Source organism: Chenopodium quinoa, unplaced genomic scaffold (genome assembly GCF_001683475.1).
Source record: "Chenopodium quinoa cultivar QQ74 unplaced genomic scaffold, ASM168347v1, whole genome shotgun sequence".
Lineage (NCBI taxonomy): Eukaryota > Viridiplantae > Streptophyta > Magnoliopsida > Caryophyllales > Amaranthaceae > Chenopodium > Chenopodium quinoa.
In genome coordinates, this window is record NW_018744996.1 from 1,153,741 (window position 1) to 1,166,296 (window position 12,556).

The following is a 12,556-nucleotide window of genomic DNA, read 5'->3' on the forward strand; positions in this document are numbered from 1 at the left end:
ATGGGTAATTTTAATTTTCGAAATAGTGTTGGCGCCAAGAAGCATAATCGTACAACAGTTATGGGAGTCAACCATAACCACTCCATTTTACCTATAAATAGAAGTGCAAGGATAGAAAGAAAGGGCATCAGCAAATCAATCAACAACAAGCATTTCATTTCTAGCTTTTAAGCTTTCTTCTTAGCTTTAGTAGTTTCCCTTGGCTTGTAGCCAATCGATAGTATAGTTTAGCACATAGCATGTATTAAAGATTATTCGTCTTTTCCAATTGTATGAACATGGAGGTAACCTCTCCTTCAACTTGTACAATTGTAGACCTGACTCTATCTTTTAATTAATGGAATACATTTCTTTCGTCATATGTTTATCTACTCGTTTCTTTGAGCAATCTAACTTGTTTACTTCCTTTGTAAAAGCTTCCTTATTGTTTTGTTTTACATTAGCAAGGTTATCAATCTTTGAAATCGGTAACTCGAGAGGAAGCCCCCTAATACTCTAGACAAGATAGAGTTTTTAACTTGTTGGTAAAGAGCAATATTTACCTTAACAACCATATATAGAGTACAATAGCAACAAAGTGTATGTTAGCCACATGGTATGGTTCTTACCTTAGATTTTAGAGAGTCTGGGATTCAAATCCTACCAAGTGAGGGTACTTAGGGATAGGGATTCCCCTACCCTCTCCTCTATTCCCATGTATTTGGCCTACAAATATTGGACTAGAAAAATCATAAGGATTAAGGTTTGGTCTAAGTCTTTTCGTTACCATTAAAAAAAAATATAGAGTACATTGAAATAAAAGGTCATATGGATCCCTTACTACTATTTATTATTGTTTGCCAAACGAGTCATGAAACTATTAGTGCAATGTTTATTGAAATATGATTTTAGTATGATGAGGAATTGAACCTATAATTTTTACAGACTTTACTATAAAGAATCCCCAAAATACACTTACATAAATCACACTCAGAATCTCAGATGTATTAATAGAGAAAACAAGTCTATTACAACAATAAAAAAGTATTAAAGAGTGAACCAATTAAAAGATAAAAGAAATAAAGAGCCTTTATGCGATCTTAATACATCACTATCGTCAACATTGGTGGTGGTAGCCACTCCCTTCTATGCTAGCTAGCTCTTCTAAACACTTATCGACATCGATATCGATATCGATATCATCAAACTCCTCCATATTCATCCTAGGTTGATCAATAACTGTTGAAATTGATGTCTGACTGCTTCGCTCATTGCTCAACAACATCACATGATCACCTACACGACGTTCGGAAAAACCTTCTTGCTTATGATGAACATGTATAGGCTGCTGATGGTACTTGCTACTATTGAACCCGAACGGAAACATAACTCTTGGATCATCAACCTCTTTTGCTTGCCTGAAATTAATGGTAAGCGGACCTTTCTTCGCCCTGAGCCTAGTAGGCTCGCTAGGGCGGCCTGTTAGCTGCTGCACCAAAGCTCGAAAATTCGATACATCAGCATTCAATATTGTTACAGGTGACTGCCTTTTCGAACACCTAGACTTCTTCTTAGTTGGCCTCAGATCATTCAAATATTGACTCATTAAACTCGAATTACCGGTACAGCTTAATACATACTTTTCCCTACCACTACTACTACTATTTTGATCTTGGTGTTGATAAGTATTAGGTGACTCGTACTTCGTTGCTTTGTCCGCCCGATCGGGCGGACATTACCCGGTCTGACCGGGCGGAAAAAAGAAGAGGTGCCTGGCAAATTCGTTGAAGAAGCTGCTCTCGCGCGCCCGACCGGGCGAGCTTTCGCCCGACCGGGCGAGCCTTCGCCCGATCGGGCGGACATTGCCCGATCGGGCCGGGCGGAAGGGGTTTTTTGGAGTACTTCGGTTGTTGGAAAAGACGTGTTCTCGCGCCCGATCGGGCGGGCCTTCGCCCGACCGGGCGATCTGGGTTTTTTCAGCGATTACGAATTTAATATTTATCATATTGTGATATTGTAACCTAAGTATATCTTAATTAGGAATCACTACTATATAAACTTCCTATTATCATTATTAGGGAAACGGAGAGAGAAACACAAGAGAGAGAATACTTTGAGTGATTAAGTTCTTCATTGTAATCTTTGTAATCTTTGCCAGTTTATAGTGAAATCATTCGATCTCGGTGCCCGTGGACGTAGCTATCACATCGATAGTGAACCACGTAAATTCTTGGTGTTGTTCTTATTGTTTGCATTGAATTTCTTTATTGTTTTCTTGTTTGTTTACGACCTTTGCTTCCGCTGTCGCACAACAATTGGTATCAGAGCTCAGGTTCAATCCTTGGAGAGTTTCTTGAAGATAACAATGGCAGGAGATTCAACAATAAGAATTGAGAAGTTTACCGGGAAAAATAGTTTCGGGCTATGGCAAATTAAGATGAAGGCTCTGTTAAAACAACAACAGATATGGCGTCCGTTGGCTCCAAAGAGTACTACTTCGGAGTCAGGAGACGGACCGACTGACTCGCAGTTAGAAGTTATGGAAGAGAAGGCACACTCTACCATATTACTTAGTCTTGATGATCAAATCATCACGGAGGTGGCTGATCAGGAAACGGCGGCTGGATTGTGGCTGAAGCTGGAGTCATTGTATATGACTAAGTCGTTGACCAACAAATTATTACTGAAACAGCGGTTGTTTAGCCTCCGGATGCAGTCAGGTACTTCCTTACGGGAACATCTAGAAAAACTTAACTCTATTTTGCTTGATTTACGTAATTTAGATGTTAAAATTGATGATGAGGATGCTGCGTTGATTTTACTTGTATCTCTACCGTCTAGCTTTGAGAATTTTGTAGAGTCTTTTGTTGTTGGTAAGGATTCTATAACCTTAGAAGAAGTGAAGGCAGCACTTCATACTAGGGAACTCAGAATGAAAGCTACGAGTGATAATGGGGATAATGGTAGTGGGTTGTTTGTTAAGTCCGGAAAGTCTAAAAAGAATAAGGGGTTTAACAAGGGGAACAATGCTGGGTCGGGTGCTGGAAACGGCAAGGATGGATCTAGTAAAACTACTACTAAAACATGTTATTACTGTAAAGAACCGGGTCACTTTAGGAATAATTGTCCGGTGAGGAAAAACAAGTCCCAGGCTGCTGTAGTTGAAGAGAAACCGAATGAGAGCTATAATTCAGAGGAAGATTTAGCATTAGTCAGTTCTGCTAGGTCTGATGATTTATCTGATAACTGGGTTCTAGATTCAGGGTGTTCGTTCCATATGTGTCCACGTCGAGATTGGTTTGATACATATGAACCTCGCAATGGGGGCATGGTTATAGTCGGTAACAATGCTCCATGTAAGGTCACAGGTATTGGTTCCATGAGGTTGAGGACTGTTGATGGGCGGAGGTTAACTTTGACTAATGTACGGCATGTTCCTGCTTTAGGAAAGAATCTGATTTCATTGGGTACCCTGGATGACTTGGGGTACAATGGTGTGTTTTCAGATGGGGAGTTGTGTATTTTCAGAGGTTCTGAGTTGGTACTTAAGGGTATCAAAAGGAACACCCTCTATGTTTTTGAGGGTTTTACACTGCCTAGTTCTGCGGTTTGCGCATCTGTATCTCACCAGGAGATGACTAAGATTTGGCACATGAGGCTTGGTCATATGGGGGAGAAGGGGATGCAGCTATTGTCCAAGAGGGGTCTTCTATCCGGGGTCAAGGTTGCCAACCTTGAATTTTGTGAGCATTGTGTGTTTGGTAAGAAACACAGGTCAAAGTTCAGCAAGGGTGCTCACATTACTGATGCAGTGCTCGATTACATCCATTCAGATTGCTGGGGTCCATCTAGAGTTGAAGGTATGGGAGGTTACCACTATTTTGTGTCATTTGTTGATGACAAGTCCCGATACACATGGCTTAGGTTGCTTAAGTCAAAGGATGAGGCCTTCAAAGTTTTCAAGCAATGGAAAGCTTTGGTGGAAAATCGACAAGGAAGGAAGATCAAGAAGCTACGAACGGACAATGGGCTAGAGTTTTGCAAAGACGAGTTTAATCAGTTCTGTGCAGATGAGGGTATAGGTCGGCATCATACTGTCAGGAAGACACCACAGCAGAACGGTGTAGCAGAACGGGTTAATCAGACACTGCTAGAGAGAGTTCGATGCATGCTCTCTAATGCAGGGCTTGGGAGGAGGTACTGGAGTGAAGCTGTGTTAACAGCTTGTTATGTCATTAATAGGGGTCCTCATTCTGGAATTGATTCCAAGATTCCGTTTGAGATCTGGAGTGGTAAGTTGCCTAATTTTTCGAATTTGAAGATTTTTGGTTGTGTTGCTTATTATCATGTTATTGAGGGTAAGCTGGATCCACGAGCCAAGAAGGGGTGTTTTGTTGGGTACGGGGATGGTGTGAAGGGGTTTAGAATTTTTTCACCTTCGGAGGGTCGGGTCATTCTTAGTAGGGATGTTACTTTCGATGAAAACACCATGTATTCAATTAAAAATGCAGAGATTTCAGATTTGAGAAGGGAAGGAGACAATTTATTACAGACAGATGGGGTACTTGAGGTACATCAGTCTACCATTGCTGATTTACCTCGGGTACAATATATTGATGATGATGCTGATGTTCCAGTGCCGGGTACTCCTGAACCTGAGATTACTCCTACTCATTCTAACTCTGGGGATGAGGTGGAGCAATCTAATCAGGGGTCATCTAGTCAACCTGACACCATTCTTGAGATGCCTAAACGAGTTATCAAGAAGCCTGTTAGATTGATTGAAGAGATGGAGGGAAGAAATTGCTGTGTTGATGCGATGACAGGTTATGCATTGAGTGTAGCTGATGATGTAGAGTCATTTGAACCTGCCACATATAAACAAGCAATTAGTTGTAGTGAGTCTGCGCAATGGCTTGCCGCAATGGGTGAAGAGATGCAGTCTCTTTACAAGAACAGAGTGTGGGAACTGGTAAAAGTACCGGAAGGGAGGAAGCTTGTGGGTTGTAAATGGATTTACAAGAAGAAAGAAGGGTTGTCGGAAACTGAGCAAATACGTTTTAAGGCTAGGCTAGTTGCTAAGGGGTTCAGTCAGGTAGAAGGGGTTGATTTTGTTGAGATATTCTCACCTGTGGTTCGACATACTTCTATCCGTGTGTTATTGTCAATTGTAGCACATTTTGATCTTGAGCTGGAGCAGTTGGATGTTAAAACGGCTTTCCTTCATGGCGATTTGGAGGAGGAGATTCTGATGAAGCAGCCCGAAGGATTCGAAGTTCCTGGAAAGGAACACTATGCCTGCAGATTGCTAAAGTCATTGTATGGACTTAAGCAATCCCCCCGACAGTGGTACAAAAGGTTTGATTCTTTTATGGTTTCACAAGGTTTTGACAGGAATTCATATGATTGCTGTGTGTATCATAGTAAGCTGGATAATGGTTCCATGATTTATCTTTTGTTATATGTTGATGACATGTTGGTTGCCACAAAGAATAAATCTGATATTGCTAGATTAAAGGAGATGCTTAACTCGGAGTTTGACATGAAAGACTTGGGTGCAGCTAGGAAGATTTTGGGTATGGAGATCTACAGGGATCGGGCTAGAGGTAAGCTTTTCTTGACTCAGAAAAGCTACATTGAAAAGATTTTGTCTCGTTTTGGGATGGAAAAATCGAAGCCTATAAGTACGCCAACTACTGTTAGTTGTAAGTTGTCTTTGTCTATGTCACCTCAATCAGAGGAGGAGTTGTCTTATATGTCTAGAGTTCCATATGCAAATGCGGTTGGTTGTTTGATGTATGCTATGGTCTGTACTAGGCCGGATATTGCGCATGCCGTTAGTGTTGTAAGCAGGTTTATGGCTCGACCTGGGAGGGAACACTGGCAAGGGGTGAAAAGGATTTTTCGCTACCTGAGAGGGACAGCTGATATTGGTCTTGTGTACGGGAATGATAAGGAATGCTTGGTCACTGGGTACAGTGATTCTGATTATGCAGCTGATGTGGATACCAGGAGGTCTGTGACTGGTTATGTGTTCACTTTGGGTGGTTCTGTGGTTAGTTGGAAGTCTACATTGCAGTCATCTGTTACGTTGTCAACTACTGAAGCTGAGTATATGGCTTTAACTTCTGCAGCTAAGGAGTCTATTTGGCTCAAAGGCCTAGTAGGTGAACTGGGTATTGCACAGGATTTTGCTACAGTGTATTGTGATAGTCTAAGTGCGATTTGCTTAGCTAAAGATCAAGTACACCATGATCGGACGAAGCACATTGATGTCAGGTATCATTTCTTACGTACTGACAAGAGGATTAAGGTGAAGAAGATTGGGACTGCTGACAACCCGGCTGATTTCTTCACTAAGCCTGTTCCGTTTAGCAAGTTTAAACATTGCTTAGACTTGTTAAATATTGATTACTACGTGATGTAGTAGGCCCTGAGGGGCGAAGTTGGGGAGCTCCTGGTGTAGGTGTGTTGGCCTTAAGGTGGAGCTTGCCCGGGGCTTGTGATGCAGGTGGAGCATTATGAGTTGTTATACTTGGAGACGAGTATGTGATGGGTCTTGGTTGAAGACTTATCGGGATGTATGGCTTATGCATGAGTCTTGCATCGGGTTTGGCTTGAGATGTTTTTCACTATGTCTTGATGGGGTCGTTTGCTGACTACGAGTTCTCGTCAAGGTGGAGATTGTTGATAAGTATTAGGTGACTCGTACTTCGTTGCTTTGTCCGCCCGATCGGGCGGACATTACCCGGTCTGACCGGGCGGAAAAAAGAAGAGGTGCCTGGCAAATTCGTTGAAGAAGCTGCTCTCGCGCGCCCGACCGGGCGAGCTTTCGCCCGACCGGGCGAGCCTTCGCCCGATCGGGCGGACATTGCCCGATCGGGCCGGGCGGAAGGGGTTTTTTGGAGTACTTCGGTTGTTGGAAAAGACGTGTTCTCGCGCCCGATCGGGCGGGCCTTCGCCCGACCGGGCGATCTGGGTTTTTTCAGCGATTACGAATTTAATATTTATCATATTGTGATATTGTAACCTAAGTATATCTTAATTAGGAATCACTACTATATAAACTTCCTATTATCATTATTAGGGAAACGGAGAGAGAAACACAAGAGAGAGAATACTTTGAGTGATTAAGTTCTTCATTGTAATCTTTGTAATCTTTGCCAGTTTATAGTGAAATCATTCGATCTCGGTGCCCGTGGACGTAGCTATCACATCGATAGTGAACCACGTAAATTCTTGGTGTTGTTCTTATTGTTTGCATTGAATTTCTTTATTGTTTTCTTGTTTGTTTACGACCTTTGCTTCCGCTGTCGCACAACACTTGGTAATACGGCCATTCACTAGAATAACACGACATTGTTATTTACTATAGTTTTGATTTGTAGCTTAACTTTATATTTGGTGTCATGGAATAAAGTTGTTAGGCTAAGCATTTACATTATATAGTCAATGTGAAAGTTAAATAGGAAATTAAGGATTGACCCAACGGTCAATGGTAAGAATAAGATGATATTTTTAGGAAACTGCATTTGGCTTAATCTATCACACTCAAAGTGAGCTAAGTAAAAGACTTTCAGCTGTTTGAAGATGGTCATGGTCAGAGAAGTTGTGCAAACATAAGGGATGATGTAGTTGTACGTCCAAGTGCAATGCAAATTAAGTGAAGTAGGTTACGTAATTTATTAATTAGCAATTTATCACTCTCTATCTTGCATTGACCTGCTTATATTCCAGTCAAAAATCAAAAACTTACTCCATATAAATTAGGAAATTTTGAAAGGACCTTTTATGTATCGTGCTACATCTAATTCTAAGAAAATTGACACAGTCAAAGTTGTTATACATGTCATGATGTCAATGCACTAATTTGATCTTTAATATGTATTGTTAGGTATATAATAAGATATAATTCGCGTCGTATATATGTTTAAGGGAGAAAAAAAAAATTGCACCATTTTGTATGACCACAAGATTTAAGAAAAAGAGTAAAAGGTGGGGAACAAGGATGGCAGCGGATCAGATTCGGGATTTTTTATTTGCCTCTGACTCCAATAATCCAACTCCGACCCAACTAAAAACCCAAGCATCTGACTCCTATCCAACTCCGACTTTCTATTTCATTTCAAATTTTCAACCCAATTATCAATAGCAACCAAATACATATTCATTGTCAAAGACTTATAAAACCATAAATTAAAAGAAAAAATATACAAGCTAAGCAAGTATATAAGACTATAAGTATATATAAAAGTCAAAGTCCGGATAATATAAGTCGACCCTAGATCTCCAGCTTGGAATCAGGTTTTTAAAATGGAGTCGAATTTAGACTATTTTTTTTCTCAGATTCGACTCGAATATTTTTTTCTCCTAATCGGGTTGGACCACGCCAGGGTTAGATTCAAACTAGAGTGTCATCTGATCCCTAGTGAGGAATGTCATTTGTCTATGTGATATAAACAAATGAGAGAGAAAAATTGGGATAGTAATGTTTATTATCAAGTGAACAAGGGTAGTTAGGGTATTTTATGTGTGAAAACAAGCATTAGTTAATAATGAACCAAATAAGGAAATAGTGTAATTAATAATATGCAAATTTCCAATGGTGCAATTAATAAAACGGAGGAATTATAAGTTAATTTTATATTAATGTTTTTATTATGAATCTTAATATTAATAACTTTTTAACAACATATTTCATGGTAAAAATTGTCTTTAAAACATTAGTAAAAAAAATAATAATAATAAAAAAAAAGGCATGTTCTTTTGAGCTATAATTTTTAGCTTTACTCTGCTCTGCCTACTGAACCCTGCTAAGTCTTGCTCTACTTAGTATTAAACTGTAATTAATAATAACTAATAGTGATTAATTTATGGCTTCTTTGTCTACATTTTCAAAGTATATATCAACAGCTTAATGAGATGAACAAGATAGTACGTAACTCTAGGATTAATAATTAAGCGAAAGTTAATGAACGCCCCGGGGGCGTTGGATAAACTAACTAAAAATAGAAATATTAAATTAAAATGAATTAATTACACCGATCGACACGTGATTTTGACATGCATTCCCACATTAATACTATTTTAGGAAATATTTTAAATGTTTATCTAACGTCCCGGGGCGTTCGTTAGCAAGATCCTAATAATTAATAATATTGTAATAGTTAATTAGTCATCATTAGTAATTAGTAATTAGTAATTTTAATAATTTACGCCAATTAATAATTAAAAATTAGTAACTAATACTGGATAATTAATAATTAATAACTAATAACTAATAATTTATAATTAATAGCTAATAAATCATAACTACTGTAATAATTTATAGTTAATAATTAACAATTAATAATTAATACCTAATTATTAATAATAATAAATAATAATCAATAACTAACAATTAATAACTAACATTAATAATTAACAATTAATAACTAATAATACGAGTAATATAAATAAAATAATTGCTATGTCAACTCTACTCTACTATGTTAATATCTACTCTACTGTGCTGATAGCTGCTCTACATACTGAGCTCTTCTCTGATCTGTCTTGCTTTGCTCAGAAGCCCGGCCAAAAGAGCAGGTCTTAGTATGGGAATAGAGAAAAATGTCAATATGCATGTGTCCTTGAGTAGAGGGATCAGATGATTTAAACAGCTTAATGGATTTCAATAAGTTTGGTTGATAAAAAAATATTCAGTCCAGCTTTTTGGAGTTGTTTGAGTAATTATTACGGAGTACAAAACAACATTCTGAAATTTGGTAAAATAAATAATTTTAAAAGCTAATTAAAACATTTAATGCAATCACTTAGTCAAATTGATAAAAAAAAATTGTATCAACCAGTACTAACTTACTACTTTCTGTGTTTCAAAATAAATATCCAAATTTAATTTTAATTTTTCATTATTTATACACATCACTTTGACCAAATTTTTGTGCTTTATAGTTTATATTTATACATGTCTGACAATGCATTTTTTTCAATAAATCGTTATTACATTAAAAATTTAATTATATATTTGTAACAACTATGAAGTTAAATTAGATACGAAGTTTTACAAAAGTAAAGTATATATGAGGATCTTTTGCAAAAAAAGTATATATATATATATGAGGAGTTACTAAACCGTCACACATGAATATAGTCAAACAAATTGATGTAAATAGTATAGAAGGTCATCGGATGATCCAAAAAAGAATACTTTAAGTACGGAGTATAAGTTATTCAATACCAATAATTTTTTTTTTTTTGTGTTCTATCCGGTTTTCCCTTTGGTCTAATCCGGATTCGAGGATCAGTTTTGGGCGGTTAGGTTCCAATCCCCTCCCAATTGTTGTTGCGGGGGATAGAACACGCGGTTCTAAGTGTAACCCCAATCACCACTACACCAACAGCCAATTGGTATACCAATAATCTTTGAATCACGAAAAATTTGCTCGACGCCCTGAAATCTTAAGTATATGTAGGATAAGATAATTGATATCTCTTTATTGAAAAGACCTAACTAAACAATGCAAAGTCCATTATGTCCTTTACATAATTACATACAAGTATTACCTTAGGCTTCACTATGAACTTTTATGAATACGATATGAACAAGTTGTGTTTTATTATCTAATTGATAGATAGAGAGCAGAAAAAAATATACTTGTATATCAATACGGAATAAGAGTTTTAAAATAATTTTTATGATTTACTTTATTTTAATTATACAATTGAATTTTTTTTTTTTTTTTTGACACAATTATACAATTGAATTTACAGAATAAGAGTTTTATAATAATTTTTATGATTTAGTTTATTTTAATTATACGAATTGAATTTACCATTAGGAAGAACTAGAATTCTTGTTTAATTTTATGGATTAAATGTCTTTTTTATATATATAGAGCACACAAACAAATAAAAAAAAAAATAATAATATAGATTTGAATTTGATCCTTAGTTGTGAGACTCAAAACTTTATGGAGTAAATTAGCTCACTTGTAAAGTCGAAAACTCAGTAACACATCATATAATTCTCGGAAAAGGAATCATATTATATTCATCAAATCGGGTTGCACTCTAAAATAAAATTCCAAAACATGTACGTTATGATGTTTAACATTCAGGTATATCATTAAAAAAATTTACAAATAAATTTGTATCCATCAAACTTTCCATATCTGGAATTGGTCCTGGCGTCCACGGAAGAAAATTTGATTTCTGTGATATTTCTTGTTCGCACACGGCGGAACAATTTGATATCGTTGTTTCAACTTCACTCGATATCACGTCTTTCTTTAACTTGGGATTGCCTCGTCTTTGTGACCTTAATTTTCTTGGCATCACCCATGGTAACTTATCAATGTTTTTATCACGTCGACGTCTTCCAGGTTGTGACCTTGCTTTTCTTGACATTGCCCCTGGTGAGTTATCACCGTTTCGATCATCACGACGTCTTCGAGGTTTACCTTCACCTCGTTTACGGGCAGTTTTTCTCATTATTTCCTTTGGAGGAGATGTTGCAACTAACATAATTAAGTTGAAGCCTCAGATATCTAGGGCAAAATTCTTCAGATGAACCTTTTTTTTTTTCAGGGAATTAGCCAATACGCTTGGCTATATGAAGGGATAAAAAAAGAAAATTAATTGAATTCTAATACGACGTACGATGACTTAGGGAGCAAGGAGTAACAGGCCTAAATCAGTCATTAACAGAGTAAATAAACTTATACGATATCTTAACCTAAAATAAGAATTTCTACAAACTTTATATTGCCAGCGAATTTTGATAGGCAGAATCCCATCAACTAGATGTAAAAAAGAAAAAAAAAATATATATATATATATATATATATATATATATATATATATATATATACAACAAATTTTATCTAGCCAGCAAATTTTTGATAGGCAGAATCCTATGAATTAGCTGTAAAATAAAAAATATAAAAAATCTATGAAAAGAATATTGAGAGGCAGATAAGATAAAGTGAATCAATAAGCAAAACCCGGAAAAAAAAAATATATCATACAAAAATTACCTAATATAACAAAAATAAGGTAAATTGAACCGTGTCTTACACATACATAAGGCCCATCAAAATTACAGAGTATAAATTGTTTACAAATAATTTCTGAAATACACAAAAACTAATGTACAGAATTAGTTTTCTTTTATAATATTAATGATCTATTCCATACAATTTCTGACATAAAAGACTAGAGAAAAACACACGTATTTAATAAAATAATTTTAATTAAGAAAAAAAAAAGGAAAAAAACAGCTATAACAAAAATTAAATCAATGTTCATGCCAAACCTCAAGCCTAACATCAAGTGACCAAGCCATACCCAAGTTAAACTCAAGGCTGCGTTAGCTCCAAACCGTGTATAAGTGCAACCTCAACCTTTCCAAGCCTGGGGCAGCGAGCATTGCTCTTTTGCCCATATGAGTAGACTATATTAAAAAGGTATAACCATCATTGAATTATAGAGTACATGACACCTTCAGGCCTCATATGCTCTTACCCAAAAATAGTACCGTATTACAAAACAAAGCAAAGGGGCAAAGGGGCAAAAGGGG

General features: G+C 36.8%; 1 protein-coding gene across 1 annotated transcript; it reads right to left on the bottom strand.

Moving 5' to 3' along the window:
- Window positions 1-1,096: 1,096 nt before the first annotated feature.
- Window positions 1,097-1,585, bottom strand: LOC110707154. The gene has a single exon (XM_021885163.1). The coding sequence runs from the start codon at window positions 1,583-1,585 to the stop codon at window positions 1,097-1,099; it is 489 nt and encodes a 162-aa protein (XP_021740855.1).
- Window positions 1,586-12,556: the final 10,971 nt, after the last annotated feature.